The 16,452-nt window shown below is 38.8% G+C and overlaps 1 protein-coding gene and 1 long non-coding RNA gene across 6 annotated transcripts in view; one reads left to right on the top strand and one right to left on the bottom strand.

The window, feature by feature from the left end:
- Window positions 1-2,721, bottom strand: part of LOC141379927 (uncharacterized) — a 6,899-nt gene extending 4,178 nt beyond the window's left edge. The window contains exons 1-2 of one of the 3 annotated variants that reach the window (XR_015520851.1): window positions 1,839-2,721; window positions 127-234 (exon numbers count right to left, since the gene is read on the bottom strand). This is a non-coding gene — a long non-coding RNA (uncharacterized LOC141379927). Of the gene's footprint in view, window positions 1-126; window positions 235-496; window positions 1,107-1,838 lie in introns of those variants that run through there. The other 2 variants (XR_015520849.1, XR_015520850.1) reach the window with 2 other exon arrangements.
- ammecr1 (AMMECR nuclear protein 1) overlaps window positions 1,360-16,452 on the top strand; it is a 27,686-nt gene continuing 12,593 nt past the window's right edge. The window contains exons 1-3 of one of the 3 annotated variants that reach the window (XR_015519516.1): window positions 1,360-1,800; window positions 9,655-9,765; window positions 13,674-13,788. Coding sequence is in view for 1 of the 3 variants with exons in the window: in NM_200581.1 (NP_956875.1) it covers window positions 1,400-1,800; window positions 9,655-9,765; window positions 13,674-13,788 (627 nt within the window). In the remaining 2 variants the exon portion in view is untranslated. 3 annotated transcript variants of the gene reach the window in all.

Raw genomic sequence — 16,452 nt, 5'->3', positions numbered from 1 at the left:
TGCTGGGTCACTGTGCCCTCAAAAATTGACTTTTGCTTCTTGTTCAAACTACTTAAAATGAGTTAAAACAGCACAATAACTTATATGTTCAATATACTCAAATTTGTAATAGATGATTAAGTTAACCTTTCCCAGGACTGGATTGTGGCTGGAAGGGCATCCGCTGCGTAAAACATATGCTGGAATAGTTGACGATTCATTCCGCTGTGGTGAGCCCTGATATAAGGGACCAAGCTGAAGGAAAATAAATAATTAACTTGATATTTGTCAGGACAACATGATGAATTTATATGGAATTTAGTGAGGTAAAGTTGGTTTTTTATATTGACCCACATTCAGACTTTCACCTAGCTGGCCTCCCCTTACATTAATATAATTTCAGACATGTATACAAGATCTAAATAGGGGAGTCATATTGTCAGCTAATGACTGTTTATATTCTGCTATAGTGTGTTATTGAACGCCGAATGTGTGGCTATAATAACCCCAACTTTACCTCACTAGCATAGTTTTACCGCGCGTCAACCGTCGAGCTGAGGCTGAGGGGAGAAACCGCTGAATGAGCGCGTAACAAATGCGGGGTTTCTACGCACAGGTTGGTGAATAGCGAGAAACGCGCACCATACGCAGGAATCTGTCGTAAAAATACGTCCTGGGCTCTGTGTGAAAGTGGAGAATACGAGTCTGAGTGCTTCGCCGAGGATATCTTTTTTCTCTTCCTCCGAGCTAATGTTAGCATCGGCAGGCGGAACACTCGGAGACACCGGGGGAACCCAGCGGACGACTGACCGAGGCCGTGCCATGATGCAGCTCGGAAATGCGCCCGAATAACCGCATGACAGCGCTGCGATCCGTCGACGGAAAACTTTGGCGCTCGGTAGACGCGGCGGGCTCGCGGTGAGGAGGTCGTGTGGCCGGCGGGAATGGTGCTGTCGCCGAGCCGCAGCGACTGACGGCACCGGGACTGCGCTCGGCTACCCTGTATGGGTCACCGGAGATCGCTCATCTACAGGCCACGTTTATTGTTTATTCTCCCAGCTGGACTGTCAATTGGTGTTTGGATGGACCTGTGCGTGCTGTCACACACATAATTGCTTATTTTGCTGCCTAAGAACATTACGTAAGGCTGCAGCGTACGCTACGTATTTTATTAGGGGGGAAAGGCTCAGGTGACATTGCAGACTTTCGTGGAGACACACACACACATATATATTTAAATATATATATATAAACGTAAGCTCCTCTTATTACGTCTGTCAAAAAGGAAGAGAAGGTGGAGCATTGTCCGTCGTACGTGCTGACGCAGTGGGATTTCTACGTGTGGTCTGCGTTTCGACCCGCCCTTCCCGCGCTGACGGTGATGGGTCGGAAGCGGTGTGTTGGTGCAGATTGTTCGAAGATGGCGGCCGGGTGCTGCGGGGTGAAGAAGCAAAAGTTGTCGGGATCCCCTGGCGCGGGGGGTCCCGGCGGGGCGGGAAGCGGGGTAGCCGGGACCGGACATTGTGGATCGGAACTGGGGATTGGGTCGTCGTCGACTGTCGTGGCCGGGAGCGTGAATCGAGTGAACGGCCTGGGGGGTCCGGGGGGTAGCGGTAGCAGCGGCGGTAACAACACCAACGCGCTGTCCGCGACTCCCGGAGGTTACAACTCCACCGGCCTCTCCCCGACTCTCAGCCCCGGCTCTGGAGCCAGGAAAATGGTGGTTTCGGCGGAGATGTGTTGCTTTTGCTTCGACGTGCTTTATTGCCATCTATACGGATACCAGCCTCCTCGAACACCCAGGTTTACAAACGACCCCTAGTAAGTAGTAGCAAGATGGCTATGTTGACCTGGTTTACCTCAACAACAGATGCTGTGTTTCCTGTTTTCTTGACTTTCGTCGAGTCTGTCAAGTTTTCTAGTCTGGGCGTTTTAAAGGACTTTGCTGGATGTTCACAGCGAATGCTGCAATAATACTTTCCTCGCTAATCTAGCTAGCGATAATCCAAGCCCGTCCGATTACTAAACCAGAACAGCATAACCGAACACAGGAAAGGAGGAGTATTAGAATTAATCGTCAAACGATAAACGCTAGCTACTAATTAATTTAGTTTATTGGAAAATCTATGTTTAATTATATAGGGTAAATATAGTGTTTACAAGTTTAAACGTGTATTATTTCGAAGATTACAAGTGAAGTCGGCTGATGTTCGCCGTGTCCGTTAATTAGTAATAGCTGATGTGTTTTCCCCTGAAAGAGATTAAATGGGTGTTAGCCTTTTCTGCTCTATCCGAGCTGCCCTGCAAGCTAACGTGCTAACCACCGCTAGCCAAACTCACACGGTTCACATTTCGGCAAAATGTTTGCCTTTTCATTTACACTTTCTGCCAGTTTCTTTTATGAGCATAATTCGCTATTTTTACACCCGAATAACTTCGAGTTATATACATTTTTACTCTGAACTACCGTCAAACATTAGCTGAAGCGAGCTAGTGCTAACAAAGCCTAGAGTTGTTTACGTTTCCCTTAGAGATTTTCATTTGAGACAACCCACTAACTACAGTGTTTCTCCTATAAGTTACATTGATTGTCATTAACAATGTATTGATGAACAAATCTACTGCAATACAAGTGATATCGGTACACAAACTAAACTTAAAATAACAAACGGTTTAGATCGTCAACTGTTTTGCCACCCGCTAAACACTCTTTATTAGTCGGACCCTGTTCAGGTAAGCTTTCTCAGTGACAGCTGGTGTGTTGTAAAGTGTGATTATGTATGCTTGTAAAAGTAGATCGAGGGCTGTTTTATAAGAGTGTTAGAGGGATCTTCATCTTATCCGGCTGGTCAGCGTTAGTCAAACTAGTCAATGAATGAATGCCTTCACTGAAGTTCCTCCCTCTGCTCTTGCTGACACACACACACACACACACACACATATATACATATGAGTTAAGGCAGTATGTGGACTCACTTGCCTTGGTCCAGACACTAAATCTATAAATATAATTTGACCAATTATGGTGAAGTCTAGATACTTGCATCAATATGAAATACTTTTTGTGACACTGTACAACAATAATTAATATTTTTTAGGTGGGGTAGGTGCTTTTAAAATACAATTTAATAGGTAATTTAATAAATTCTGGTTTACTTTCGTCTGTTGCTGTATCCCTTCTAGCAACAACCATCACCATTTATGTTCTACTGTAATTTTCCTATAGTATTGTGCAATAAAAAAGGTCTATTATCAGGATCAAGTATATAAGGTTTGAGTCCTGCTGCTATAGCATTTTTTAATAAATCAAACAGTTTTTGTGCATCTACAAGATAAATTAATTGATTATCCCTGCTGAAAAATCCAGCTTAAACCAGCCTAAGCTGGTTGGCTGGTTTTAGCTGGTTGACCAGTCTGGTTTTAGAGGGGTTTCAGCCATTTCCAGCCTGGTCTTGGCTGGTCAGGCTGGGAGATGACCAGCTAAAACCAGCTTGACCAGCCTAGCCAAGCTGGGAGTCCAGCTTAAATCAGGCTGGTCAAGCTGGTTTTAGCTGGATTTGGCTGGTCATTTTCCAGCCTGACCAGCTAAGACCAGGCTGGAAATGGCTGGAAACCAGCCTGGTCGACCAGCTAAAACCAGCCAACCAGCCTAGGCTGGTTTAAGCTGGATTTTTCAGCATGGTAAACATAATTGTGTAATTTATATATTTTTTTTTTGCTCAACAGATGACGTGATGAATGCTGAATTAATACCAAATGTAATATTGTAAATAAAATATTCTTTTATGGTATGGTTTGGTGCGGGTCACTTTTATCAGACTTGTCTCCACTGCCAAATGGCACCAGTGGTACTCCTTTGGTAGGTGTGGTGTTCGGCAGAAACTTGCAGTCAACGTCATTCTTGTTTAAAGTTAACATATCATAAGCGACACACTAAACAAATATACATAAATACGTAGAAATAAATGTTAATAACTAAACTTTCTATGAAAAGGATTCGATTATAGCTGCAGATCAATGATAATGCGAAATAATCTACTGTATTGTCTGTGATTATAAAAAATAAAACAATTATGAACACATATGAACAGCCTTAAAGTCTCTGAAATGTTACCGATTACAAAAATACCCCAAACATGCATTGAGGTTTTATTTGGGTTGATACGTGATATGAAACATACAGTCAGTACAAACCTCTCATCTTTAAGTTTCACCAGCACATGTAGCGTTAACATCCTGTTACAAAGTAATCCTGTCATTCAGAGTTCATAATAGTCCAAAAGGGAGAGTGGTCTGGCTGCAGACCTGGTGCAGTGCAATCTAGGCTGCATCCAATGCTTTTTAATGGGCTCACCTAAGTACCCGTCACAGTGACGTTACTTGCTCCATTTGAGTGCATTGTGTCTGACATTGCATCGCTGAGTGATGCAGTCTCAACTTGCATCATAAAGGCTGCATCCAGATACTATTGCCAAAAGGCGACGATAATAGTTAAACATGGCATGTTTTAGGTTGCTGAAAGAATCATTTGCTCCTTTGTTTTTTCAGGCTTCACTCTCAGGTCTGTCCGTTTCTGAAAGGATGTCTGAAGCACTTTAATAATCAAGCGCACATTATTAACAGGAGCTCAAATTTGTTATTTCAAATCTAGACGCGCAGCGCGCGCATGCAAGTGTGAAATTATCAAATGTAATCATTTAAATAAAATATTTTTATGTTAGTAAAAAGGTTCACATCCTTCACACTCCTCAGTTCAGTTCTGTTTAGCGGTGTTATTGCACTTAATTTATAGTGGCATTATAATGCCAGTTATGGTGCTAGAGCCACCTATAGGTCAAATGTAATAAGTGGTTATGACACTAGTTTAGACAGCCATTTATTAGTTAACAACAATTTTGCTCCAAATCAGGGGCACTCAAACCTTTTCTTATGAAGGGCCAAAAACCAAACTTGATTGAGGCCAGTGGGCATATATAGGTAGGGTAATTTACCATGGCTAATTTCCTATCTTATTAATAATGTTTAAAAATGACAAAAAAACATTGTTTTAGATCAGTGGTTCCCAAAGTGGGGGTCGGGACCCCTTGAGGGGTCGCGGAACAATGAAGGGGGGTCGCCTGGTGATTTCCAAAAATCTACTCATTATTATTAGACCATAAGAATTACCATATTTTATCCATAACCAACTTAAGAGAAAAAAACAGTCGTTTATAGTTACTATAGTAGCTTATTTACTTGTTCTATTGGATTGCGACCCCTGGGGTAAGTACATTATATTAAAGACACAGCAATAGCATCAGATGCAGCAGATTGATTTTATAACACCAGGTTAAACTTTCTGTGCCATTTACAGCACTGAAATACATAAAAAAAAAATAAACGAAGAACAGACTTTGGTCTATTGGTGTGTGTGCGCCAATGCATGCAAGTTTTCTGTATTTATAACCACCCCAGGGGATATTGGGGGTCGCGAGTCACTGGTGTTGTTATTTTAGGGGTCGCGTGCTGAAAAGTTTGGAAACCCCTGTTTTAGATTAACTAATACAGTATTTGTTTTTACATTTTATAATGAATTTATTACAGTAAAAGCAAAGCAATCTAATTATAACAAGATTACACTATTTTTGCCTTAATTTGCTTGCTGATGTCTTCTGCATAGTCCTCTATTTGTCAAGTGACAGTATTTACATATTTAAAAATCTGATTCATTTACAACATTTAATTGAAACATCTAATTTCAGTTTGCTTTTTTGCAACTCAGCAATAAAACAAATAAAAAGGTCACGTCACATGAGAAATGACGATCTCTGTCAAAGGCATTCGCCCCAACCCTCTTCATCATACTCGGTCTCTTTTCAGATGAGATGGTGAGCCAAATCGAAAGTCCACTGTCTTGACTTGAAGCTTGAAAAATGCAGTTTTATTTTTGCGTTTTAGAAAAATAGTCTTCACACAACACATCTTTTGGTAAAATTAATGACAATAACCGTTATAACTGTCAGAAGCATACAGTTCATGTGTTTATTTCGTGGCTAATTCCCTCACTTTGGGATTTGAGTATATTGTAAGCAAACTGCTATGTTTTCAGCATGTTAGCTTTTAATTTTCTTTCTTAGTGTGTGCAGTGGGGCCGCCAGGTGATTTAAAACTTGTAATTAATATTTTAGCACATTTATTGAGGTTATATCTGGAAACACTCAGTATATTGTCGGGTATTCTTGTTTCACAGCATGTTTCTGAGTATGTCACCGGTGGCTTTAGTCTGACAACTGTTCTTTTCACTGGAATGCTGCTGATCCCAATGAAAATACTACCTCAGACCTTTTGTCTTCTGTCTCTGTCAGCAGTTTGCGCAGCCATGTCCATATTTAGCTCATTTCCTTCAAGGCAGCCATGGTATAGCTATATTTGATGACTTTTAAAAATTAAACTGACTTCAAAGTTTAAATCAAAAAACTTTTCTTTGTTATAAGGTTATATTAAAAATAAAGAATTTACAATTTTAAATGTGTAAATAAACTTGCTTTAGAAATGACATGCCAATTAGTAACAAATCCAAGCAGTAATTGGATTATCACAAGCGTAACCAACCAGAATTGCATAGTACCAAAGGCAAAAACTGCACTTGCACAATATTTGCCTTCCGCTTGAACTAAAAAGGCAAACAGATTTAAACGTATTTCAACAAGAATGGAAAATAGTGGTTCAAGTTAAATCAGCTCTGTTATAAACACTGATTGTAATGCAGGTTTCTCTTATTATTACTATGATGGTTATTATTGAATTATTGTATTGGTAATTATGTAAAGATTTGCCGGCAGCTAGCTCTGTGCAGGGCTGTGCTCGGTCAGTACCTGATTGGGAGACCACATGGGAAAACTAGGTTGTTGCCGGAAGTGGTGTTAGTGAGGCCAACAGAGGGCGCTCAACCTGCGGTCTGTGTGGGTCCTAACACCCCAGTATAGTGACGGGGAGTCTTGACTCTCTGTGGTCGTTAAAAATCCCAGGATGTCCTTTAAAAAGATGTGTTTATTCCAACAAAGTGTGAAGCAGATTGGTTAGTACTAGTTACATGTGCACGTCGCTTCTTATTTGTGCCCGCAAGCCGCGCTCCTTGATAGAAAATGACCCAAAATTGATTGGCTTTTCTTCCAAGCACTTAGCAGACACATTTTAATATTAAAGCGATTCATACAGAATGTTTTTTATTATTATTGACAATGGTGTTCGGTTAATTAATGCCGATACCGTTCTATCGCCCAGCCCTAACTACACTTATACATGTGAAAAATCTTTTGAAATATCACAATTCTCAATAACAAAGACAAATCAGAAATGTTTCAGTGAATTTATACATAATATTTTTATATTTGTTACGTTTTAGGTTATATTTCTCGAAGAATATGAAATAAAAGATATAACTGAATGAGTGCAGATCATGCCTTTTTGAGTTATGCTTATGAGATTAACGCACCCAAATCAAACAACAGTTTTTACTATTGACTATAAATTAATAAAATACAGTAATTTACTGTCATAATTTGACATTATCTCAGTTAAATTTCGGGAACCACAGCTGCCACCCTTTTTACTGTAAATTTTATGAATTTTTTGCTTTAAGTATAGAGTACTTGGCCTAGATTGCATATCATTTAATGGCTTCATTCATTCGTTTAAATCATAAATTTGTTTTAAAGCTGATTTCTAGTAATTAAATTGGTCTATTAATTTGCATGTTTGTGCATATATTCATCATGTTTAGAATGCACAAATACTTTTGCCGGAGGGGTTATTCTCTGAATTTCCATCACGATCAACTGATTGAGTTGAATACATTTTTTATGGGAGCGGTTAAATATTGACCGTAACCTCAGGCGTGTGTAGTTAATCCCTGTCCTCATTAACTCCACTTTAGCCTTTAATGGTGGGATTGAAATACTCGCTAATACTGTTTGGATAGTAGCTGAAAGTTCACCAAAATTATAATTGCCACCATTTCCTCTCTTGGGTTTGAGTTTCATTGTTCTGTTGAACACAAAGATAGTGAAAAAAACTACATTGACTTTCATAGTATTTTTTATTTCTACTCTAGATATCAACGGCTGCTTTTTTAAACATCTTTCAGCTTTTTTTGTAATGTGTTTAGCAGAAGAAGTTTAAAACCACTTGAGTGCGAGTAAATGGAAAAAGTAGGGATGCTCTGATCAATCGGCCGGAGAGCTGTATCGATCTATAATCGTATTTTTTGACTCGATTGGTAAATTAATCTGGCCGATCACATGAACCGAAAGCAAGTGTTCGTTTACGGGTTTACAAGCAAAGGAGGATCCATTTTAGATTCTTATGCATCAAATATACACTCCAAACTTTAAGACATGTTAAATTCTTCTTCCAATTATTTGCAATGTTTACAAATTACATTGTTAGTCATTTCTTATCGAATTTTAAATCTGTCTTATATATTGTTTTCTGTAAAGCTGCTTCTGATCATGACGTTTCCACACTAAGGCTGCGTTCACACCTGTGAATGGATTCAGTTGTTCTGAAACAGAGATTACAATTGTTGCTCTTTGCTCTTGGAGCGGTTCGCTTTCACACGGCAAAGTTTCTAATCGGACCAAAAGAGCTAAAACAAGTCACGTATGAGTAAACTCTCCTCACATTGGTCAGAGTGTCAGGGTTTATTTTGCAGCGTCCCGCTCAGCTGTCAGGAGAGGTGGTGGTTTGGTGGTGTTTGACAGGGTGTGCGCGACGTGTCTGAGGAGAGATGTGGTGGGGAGGGGTGAGAAGGGTGCGCGACGATGCCTATTTGAGGACTGGGAGGGAGACGTGAGATTACCGGGAGATCATCACTCGTTTGCGGGCATCCGGAGACTCGCGAAACTTCCCGCCATACTCATAATTCTCTCTTCATATAGCCGTAAGCCTATTACATATCCATAAAACACTGTGATATAACCGCGCTCGGATCGCTTTCTCACTGCAATCGAACCGCTCCAGGGTTCGTTTCAATCGAGCCGAGACCACCTCACTCAAGCGATCTCGGAGCGATTACTTTGGCGCGGAACAGAGCGCGATTGCCCTGTTCACATTTGCCAAACGAACCGCGCTAACTGGGCAAACGAGACACGTTCCCAAACAAAAGTGTAGGTGTGAAAACACCCTAAATGGTTATAAGAGACATGTTTAAGGGATTATATGCAGCATGCTTCATTTATTCTCTTAGGAAAGGAGAGATCTCCACATAAGAATGTGCTTAATGCAATGTTAAAGTCCTTCCCTTTTTAAACATCAGCCAATAGCCTTTGATTTTCCTCACAGCTCAGCTAGTGGCTGTGTTTGGGCTCAAGCATGTCAAATGAAAAGCCAATAAAAAGAAAGGTTTGGAAGATTTGATGAATATCCATTTATGCGGAAGTGACAAACTGAATACTTCGCATATTTCTACCTTTTAAATGCTAATTTTGTCATTGTTTTTAAGCACACTAGCTTAGACATATTCTACCATTAAAAAAAAAAACTTTAATTTAAGCTCACAGGACTTTTAGTTAGGCTTTCTTTAATGTGATTTGTCGAGTTTAGTTTTGTGGTCATGCATATATTCACAGTTAATGCTCTTTTTTTTTATTGTGGCTAATTTAAATCCTGATCTGTTTGTTTCCCCTTTCTCAACAGTCCACTGTTTGTCACTTGGAAAATCGGCCGGGACAAGCGGTTAAGGGGTTGTATAGGTACATTTTCTGCCATGAACCTGCACTCAGGACTCAGGGAGTACACCCTTACCAGGTACCACACATCTCTGTCTGTGAATGTCTGCTTTCCGTTCCCTTTTGTCTTGATTCATAATTCATGCAATGAAATACCGTATTCAGGCTGATCTCTAAATGAACATACTGTTCTTTCCTCCCTGCTTTCTTTCTATTTTTAGTTAACATTGTGCCACATCAAACTATTGGACACACAGAATGCTTTTACACTTGTGTCTTCACAATAATTGTTTCTCTCAGTGCTGCTATTACTAATGAACCAATTATTTGGTGATGCGTTATTTAAATGTCTCCTCCTCACATGTTCCATGTACAACTGTACTTAATTACATGCATTAAATCGAACCCGAACTATTTTCTTTTCTCATATTACATGTTGTCATACTAGTTGCAAGTACAAAATCAGTTAAATCAGGTCAGAAGATCTTTAAAATAGCCCAAAAACATCATTTATTGAGCTTTTTATAATATTAAACAACACTTGCACGGTCATTCATTTATAATTAGTTACTGGAATATTTGTCGGATTTTATTGAGAGGTGTTACAAATTACTCAACATTTACATTCATGCTAAACTATACTATTATTACCTATACAAGTTTTATTGTATGCAAATAATGCCGCTGTATGTGTTGTTATCCTGTAACCAAGTACATTTCAAAATAAAGAGCAACCAATTGTTTATGTTTTTACTTACATTTTTAAAAATGGTTTGGTTTCTTGAAAACATTAGAAGCAATGAGGCAATTTTACAGATACAAAGTTCAGGTGAAAGTCAGTGCAAGACTTATAACCCTAAAAGAAGCTTTTTGACTCTCAAATTGAGTGAAGAGGGTGAGAATGTTAGTGCCTGTCTGAGAAAAGTGTATAAAGAGTGTAGTGAGGGATTTTACAGCCTTTACATTTCTATAATAATTGTTAAAAATAAAGCTGACTATGCGGATTTTGTCTATTGTTATTCTTAGAACGTAACACCCACGAATAACGAGAGATATGGAGAGAGAAATATCATATAAGCACTGAACATTTTATATAGTAACTGCTGTTGTCAAATATATTTGTTCATGTTGTTTGGGAAATGTTGAATGGCACGGATTCGCTTGCGCTATTATTTTAAAAAGTACTGGGTCTCATTCACTAATAATGGCGTACGTTTTTTATATTTATACCCAGATTTGGACTTTTCGCAAAAACATTCCGCCTAACTCTCAGCACATGTACACACATGATTTTGTCCGTGAACTCGTTCACCTGTTAGTAAACTTGAAGTGTTTTAAATTAAGGCTGGTTTAAAGTTCTGCGTCGAGTGATCGCCGGCTCATGCCTTGCGCGTAGTCGTGCATTTATACTTGTGCGTGCTGTTTGTGTTGCTCTGCAATAACACTTCTGAAACACTAGCTGGCAGTGAGGTGTTTGTTCCTCTGTGTCGGGTTCCTTCATGGGTGTTTTGTTTTTTCTGAACACTACCTTAATGTACAAGTAGCTAAAACTCGCTTATTCAGAGGTGGGAACTGGCGGATGTACAACAACATTTAACCATGAGGTGAACATAAAACAACAGTCTCCATCTAGAGCTCCTTCACGGGACTCCACACTTGTAAACACTTGACTCCATCGGGCTCATGGCTCTCCCCACCACCCACACTTGTCACCGATACCAACCTGACCAGTCACAGCGCTTGCGTTATGCGTCGTCGTGACGTGTAGTTACATTTTTGAGAGGTGCACATCAGCCACGGCGAGGGCTTTGCTGGACCATACGCATGCGCTTCATGCAGAAGTATAAATCAGCCTTTAGTGTCTGCAAACATGAAGTTAGTAATTTGCATAATACACGCCCACACCAGCTCCGTACAAGGGCTTTCCGCAAAAAAAGTGGCACTTATCCTGAGAAAATTATAAGATGACAAGAATTAAGAGACAGTTAAGGCACCAAAACGAAGACAAATTACATCTATGGTAATAAAGGTTGGATGTTGAACATACTTTCAGTTCTGAAACACTTGATGCCAATAGAAAACGGATTTAAAAAGGCTCCTATCACTGCAAAAAAAATAATGCATTCGGTGTGATCGGGGCCAGAACAGCCATTCATCACTCTCAGAAAACATATCTGTCCCTTCTCTAAAGACGCAGTCTCTGTTGCCATGCCTCCAAACACAAGGTGAGACACACAAATCATCCTTTGTTTGGACCTCTAAATATACATACCTTACTGTAATATACATTTTTAATGTCTAATGACCTTTCATCCTTTAAAGAACACATCTAACTATATGTAGGGTTCTTTATACATGTTTACAAGGCCACGGGTGTCATGATGATTGCATACATTTGGTATAAGCCGTACAACTAAAATAACTGTTAGTACAAAAGTTTTGATGGATCGTAATTTATTTGTGACATCCGAACGCACATTTCACACATACATTTGTTGACGTATGGTTAGGGAATGAGACCCACTGTTTTTGAGGAAGATGTCAATTATTGGCTTGATTGTATGGATTAATTGACTCATTAAACTCAGCTTGCTAAAAGTGAATCTTTGCAGAGTTGGAAATTCAAGCTCTGCTGTCGCCAGTTTAGTAACTATTTTGCGATGTTTAATTAATTTAAACGAGTGTACTTCCCACACATAGTTGAGCATATGTGATGAAAATAGGTCTCCGTAGTGTGAGAAGATGTTTAACCCGTTGTTCAAGCATTATACTCATGTTAGTGGTGATGTTTCACCATATTGCACTAGACATTTTGAAGATTTACTCTAATGATCTTTCATCTGATCACACTCTTGCGTAGTGTTGTCATGAGACTGTAATTTCGGTTCGAAACATTTGAGCAATAATCAATGCTGATTGGCTCTTGTGTTCACATGCTCAACAGAAATGACTGTGATTGGCTGTAAAGATCACAAGTTCAATTCAGCTTTATTTGTATTGCGCTTTTACAATGTAGATTGTGTCAAAGCAGCTTCACATATAAGATCATAGTAAATGTAAACGGTGTAGTTTAGTTTTTAGAGGTTCAGTTCAGCTCAGTTCAGTGTGGTTTAAATCACTACTGAGAGTCCAAACACTGAAGAGCAAATCCATCTATGAGCAGGTCTACAGATCCCGAACCATGCATGCTAGAGGCCACAGTGGAGAGGGAAAGAAACTTTATCAATTGGGGAAAGTGAAGAATTAAAAAAAACCTTGAGAGAAAGCAGGCTCAGTTGGGCACGACCATTTCTCCGCTGGCCAAACGTCTTGTGCAGAGCTGCAGTCTAGGCGCCAGAGGCTGGAAGCTGGACCTCAGCGAAGAGTCGTCTGTCCCTGGAGTCTCATGCTCTCCACCCCTCCATGACCAACACAGCAGCTGTTCAGGATACGACCTGGTCCAGGATTATGGAAACCTTGGGATCATCTAGTCGCTGGTCTTGGATCGAATCAGTGGCACTGCATAGTCTGAGGGCCTCGGGATGAGCATCCCCCAGGTGGAAATAGAGAATAAAGAGAATAATTAGCTTAGCTGCTGTTCATAGTGTATATAAACGAGATGCAGAAACCTGCGTGTGGAGCACATTCATGTATCATACGGCTAAGTGATGCACTGAGTGTATGCTTTACTACAAAGATAGGTCTTTAATCTAGTGAGTGTCTGATATCAGGAAGGATATTCCAGAGTTTGCAAGGTCACTGCAAAATGCTCCAAAACGCTTGCGGTTAACCTTTATAGCCAATCCCAGTCATTTCTGTTGAGCATTTGAACACAATGGTCAATCAGCAATGTTTAACAACACACTCATCATTGCTGAAATGTTAGAGGGGAATGGATGTTCTTAAAAATTCAGTACCGTAAGGTACCATAATTCCAGTATCTTGACGACACTACTCTTGAGATTGCATGGCTTTGCTCTAAATCTTGTCTTCATGTTCCCTTGGCAGTGCCCTTAAAGACAGTCGCTTTCCCCCCATGACGAGGGACGAGCTGCCGCGCCTCTTCTGCTCAGTGTCTCTGCTCACCAACTTTGAGGATGTTGGTGATTACCTAGACTGGGAGGTAAGAAGCTATTTCCATCTGTCATTATTACACTAGTGATCCGTTTAACATTAGTTTTTCTCAGAATTGCCAAACAATTTGCAAATATGCCCAAAAATATGTGTGAAGAGGGAGCTTGCACCTTACGGTGAGCTGCTAGATACTTATATTTCGTCATAAATGCGACGCCTTCACGATCTGCTTCTCGTGTGCACAGCGATCCAGTCTTCATCTCCACCCTGTTGATGGACAGCCTGTAGATTACATGATCATTTATCATTATCAGTGGTTCTGGTCTGTGCAGAAGTGCCTACTCACTGCGCCCTGGCTTTCAGATAAAGCACACAGACTTATCCTGGTGTCACACGCTGTAATCTGGATGATTCAGGCCATGTGAACACATGAACATGAGACTGTGTGCATGTGTTTCTGCTTGTTCAGACAAAGTGTGTCCTCCGTGGTTTACAGCAGTGCAGACGCTGATGACATCAGGGTGTCTGCTGGTCTTTAATACCATAGTCTAAATCTATTGTTCAGATTGACTCCCCTTTGGTTATGTTGGGGCTGTTTTGGCCTCATTGACTTCCATTATAATCACTTTTTTTGATTGCAAAGCCGTGACAGCAGATAATCATGCATTCTTGATTGCTGCTGGTTTTCCTTGTTGGGAAGTGGAATAATTCATCAGCTGCAGCATTAACCCTTTAGATAGGCCTGTGCAAAAAATGTTCTGGCTTTTATATATTAGTTATATTGAGTTTAACAGCAAGTTATAGTGTGTGTGCAGAATTACACTACTATGTTCCAACCAAGCGACAACCTACCGCTGTCTCTTGAGAAGTCGAACTCATCGAAAATCCGCTAGTCCTGGCTCCATAATAGAGCAAATTTCAATTGAGCCCTCTGTTAGAATGGCCAACTTTACTGCAGAAAAAAAGTGTTTAAAGCCTGGTACAAAGAACGAGTTTGGTTCATATAGCTAACATTACCCTTCATGACAACTGTGAGGGGGTACATTTTTTTATAACTCACCTGTTTGCTTTATATTAGGCTATATTAAGTTTGCATAATTAAGGGCGTGGCCACTTGAGTGACAGCTAGGTCTCGCTGGTCGCTGTCACTTCAGCTCAGCTGACTCCGGCAGATTAGCCACTGAACTCCCCAGGTGAAAAAAATATATATTTAAATGCAATTAAAATACACTTAAATAGCCGCAAATACATTGTTAGTACATTATTTTTTGTGTTAAATAAAAGTTTGATGGCTTTACACTATAAATATACTAATTAAAAGTATGTTTATACTTTAGTAGGACTTTAGTACACTTGACAAAAGTATACTAAATACCGGTAATACTTAAATAAATTTTTAGTGTACTACAATAAAGTACACTACAGAAAAAACATCCAAGAGTTTTATTAGTTTGTTTTTCAAAAGTGTGCTTTAAATGATTTAAACATTAGTTGATATTTAGTACACTGTTTACATACTAATTCTAAGTTTAAAATAAGTTAATATATATAAAGTCTATTAGTAATGTATTGTAGTAGAAGTACATTTTCCCAAAGGTTGTACTTAAGTACACTTAATGTGAATGCACTATTATCACTAACACTTAAAGTGATTTTGAGTGTGGTCATTTTAAGTTTACATTAAATTGACTTTATTAAAAATCTATTAGTAATGTATTGTAGTAGAAGTACATTTCCCTAAAACACTTTTAATACAGTATTTTAGCACACTTTTTTTACAATTTGTATATTCTTTTAATATATTACTATTATACTTTAAATTAGTCATAAATATATTTAAATATATTAAAGTAGGGTTCAATCATATTTCTAGTTGTAACTAAATATATATTTTAAAAATACAGATATATTATGTTAAAAGCACATTTTAGTTCAATTTCAGTGTGTCTCAAAATAGCACAGTTGAGTACACTTAGATGGTATTAAGTTTATCTTAACATATACCTAATACTATCTTTTAGTACATTAAGTACAAAATTAGTGTGCGAAAATAGAGCACTTAGTACATTATTTTAAAAATATACTTGGTGTACTTAAATTGTATTTTAGCACACTTTTTTTCACATTTTGTATATTCTTTTAATATATTACTATTATACTTTAATCTATTCTTAAATATATTTATAAATGTTTAAAATTAGGGTTCAATCATATTTCTAGTTGTAACTAAATATATATTTTTTTAAATACAGATAGTATGTTAAAAGCACATTTTAGTTTAATTTCAGGGTATCTCAATAGCACAGTTGAGTGCACTTAGATGGTATTAAGTTTATCTTAACATATACTTAATGCTTATCTTTTAGTACATTAAGTACAATATTAGTGTGCGAAAATAGAGCACTTTTAGTACATTACTGAAAAGTGTACTAAGTATACTTAAAGTGCATTTTAGTGCACCTTATTTACCTGGGTCGGTATATTCATCACATTTTTGTGTTGTTTAATGCGGCTTTACACAGTCAGTTGCCTTTTGGACTTACTTACAATTATCAGATGATTTGGGATGCTGTGTGTGCACTTAATTGTGCTTACAAACCATTCACGTGACCAAGTTTCCCGTGTGAGTAAAGTTATATACTTATACAAAATCGTCATCTTGATTTTAAACAACAACAAAAAAATCGTGATTCACATTTTTGCCAGAATCGTG

The sequence above is a fragment of the Danio rerio genome, chromosome 21 (assembly GCF_052040795.2).
Source record: "Danio rerio strain M-AB ecotype USA chromosome 21, GRCz13ab, whole genome shotgun sequence".
In the NCBI taxonomy this organism is placed as follows: domain Eukaryota; kingdom Metazoa; phylum Chordata; class Actinopteri; order Cypriniformes; family Danionidae; genus Danio; species Danio rerio.
Note: the sequence above shows the minus strand (reverse complement) of the source record. Positions and strands in the feature narration are given on the sequence as shown.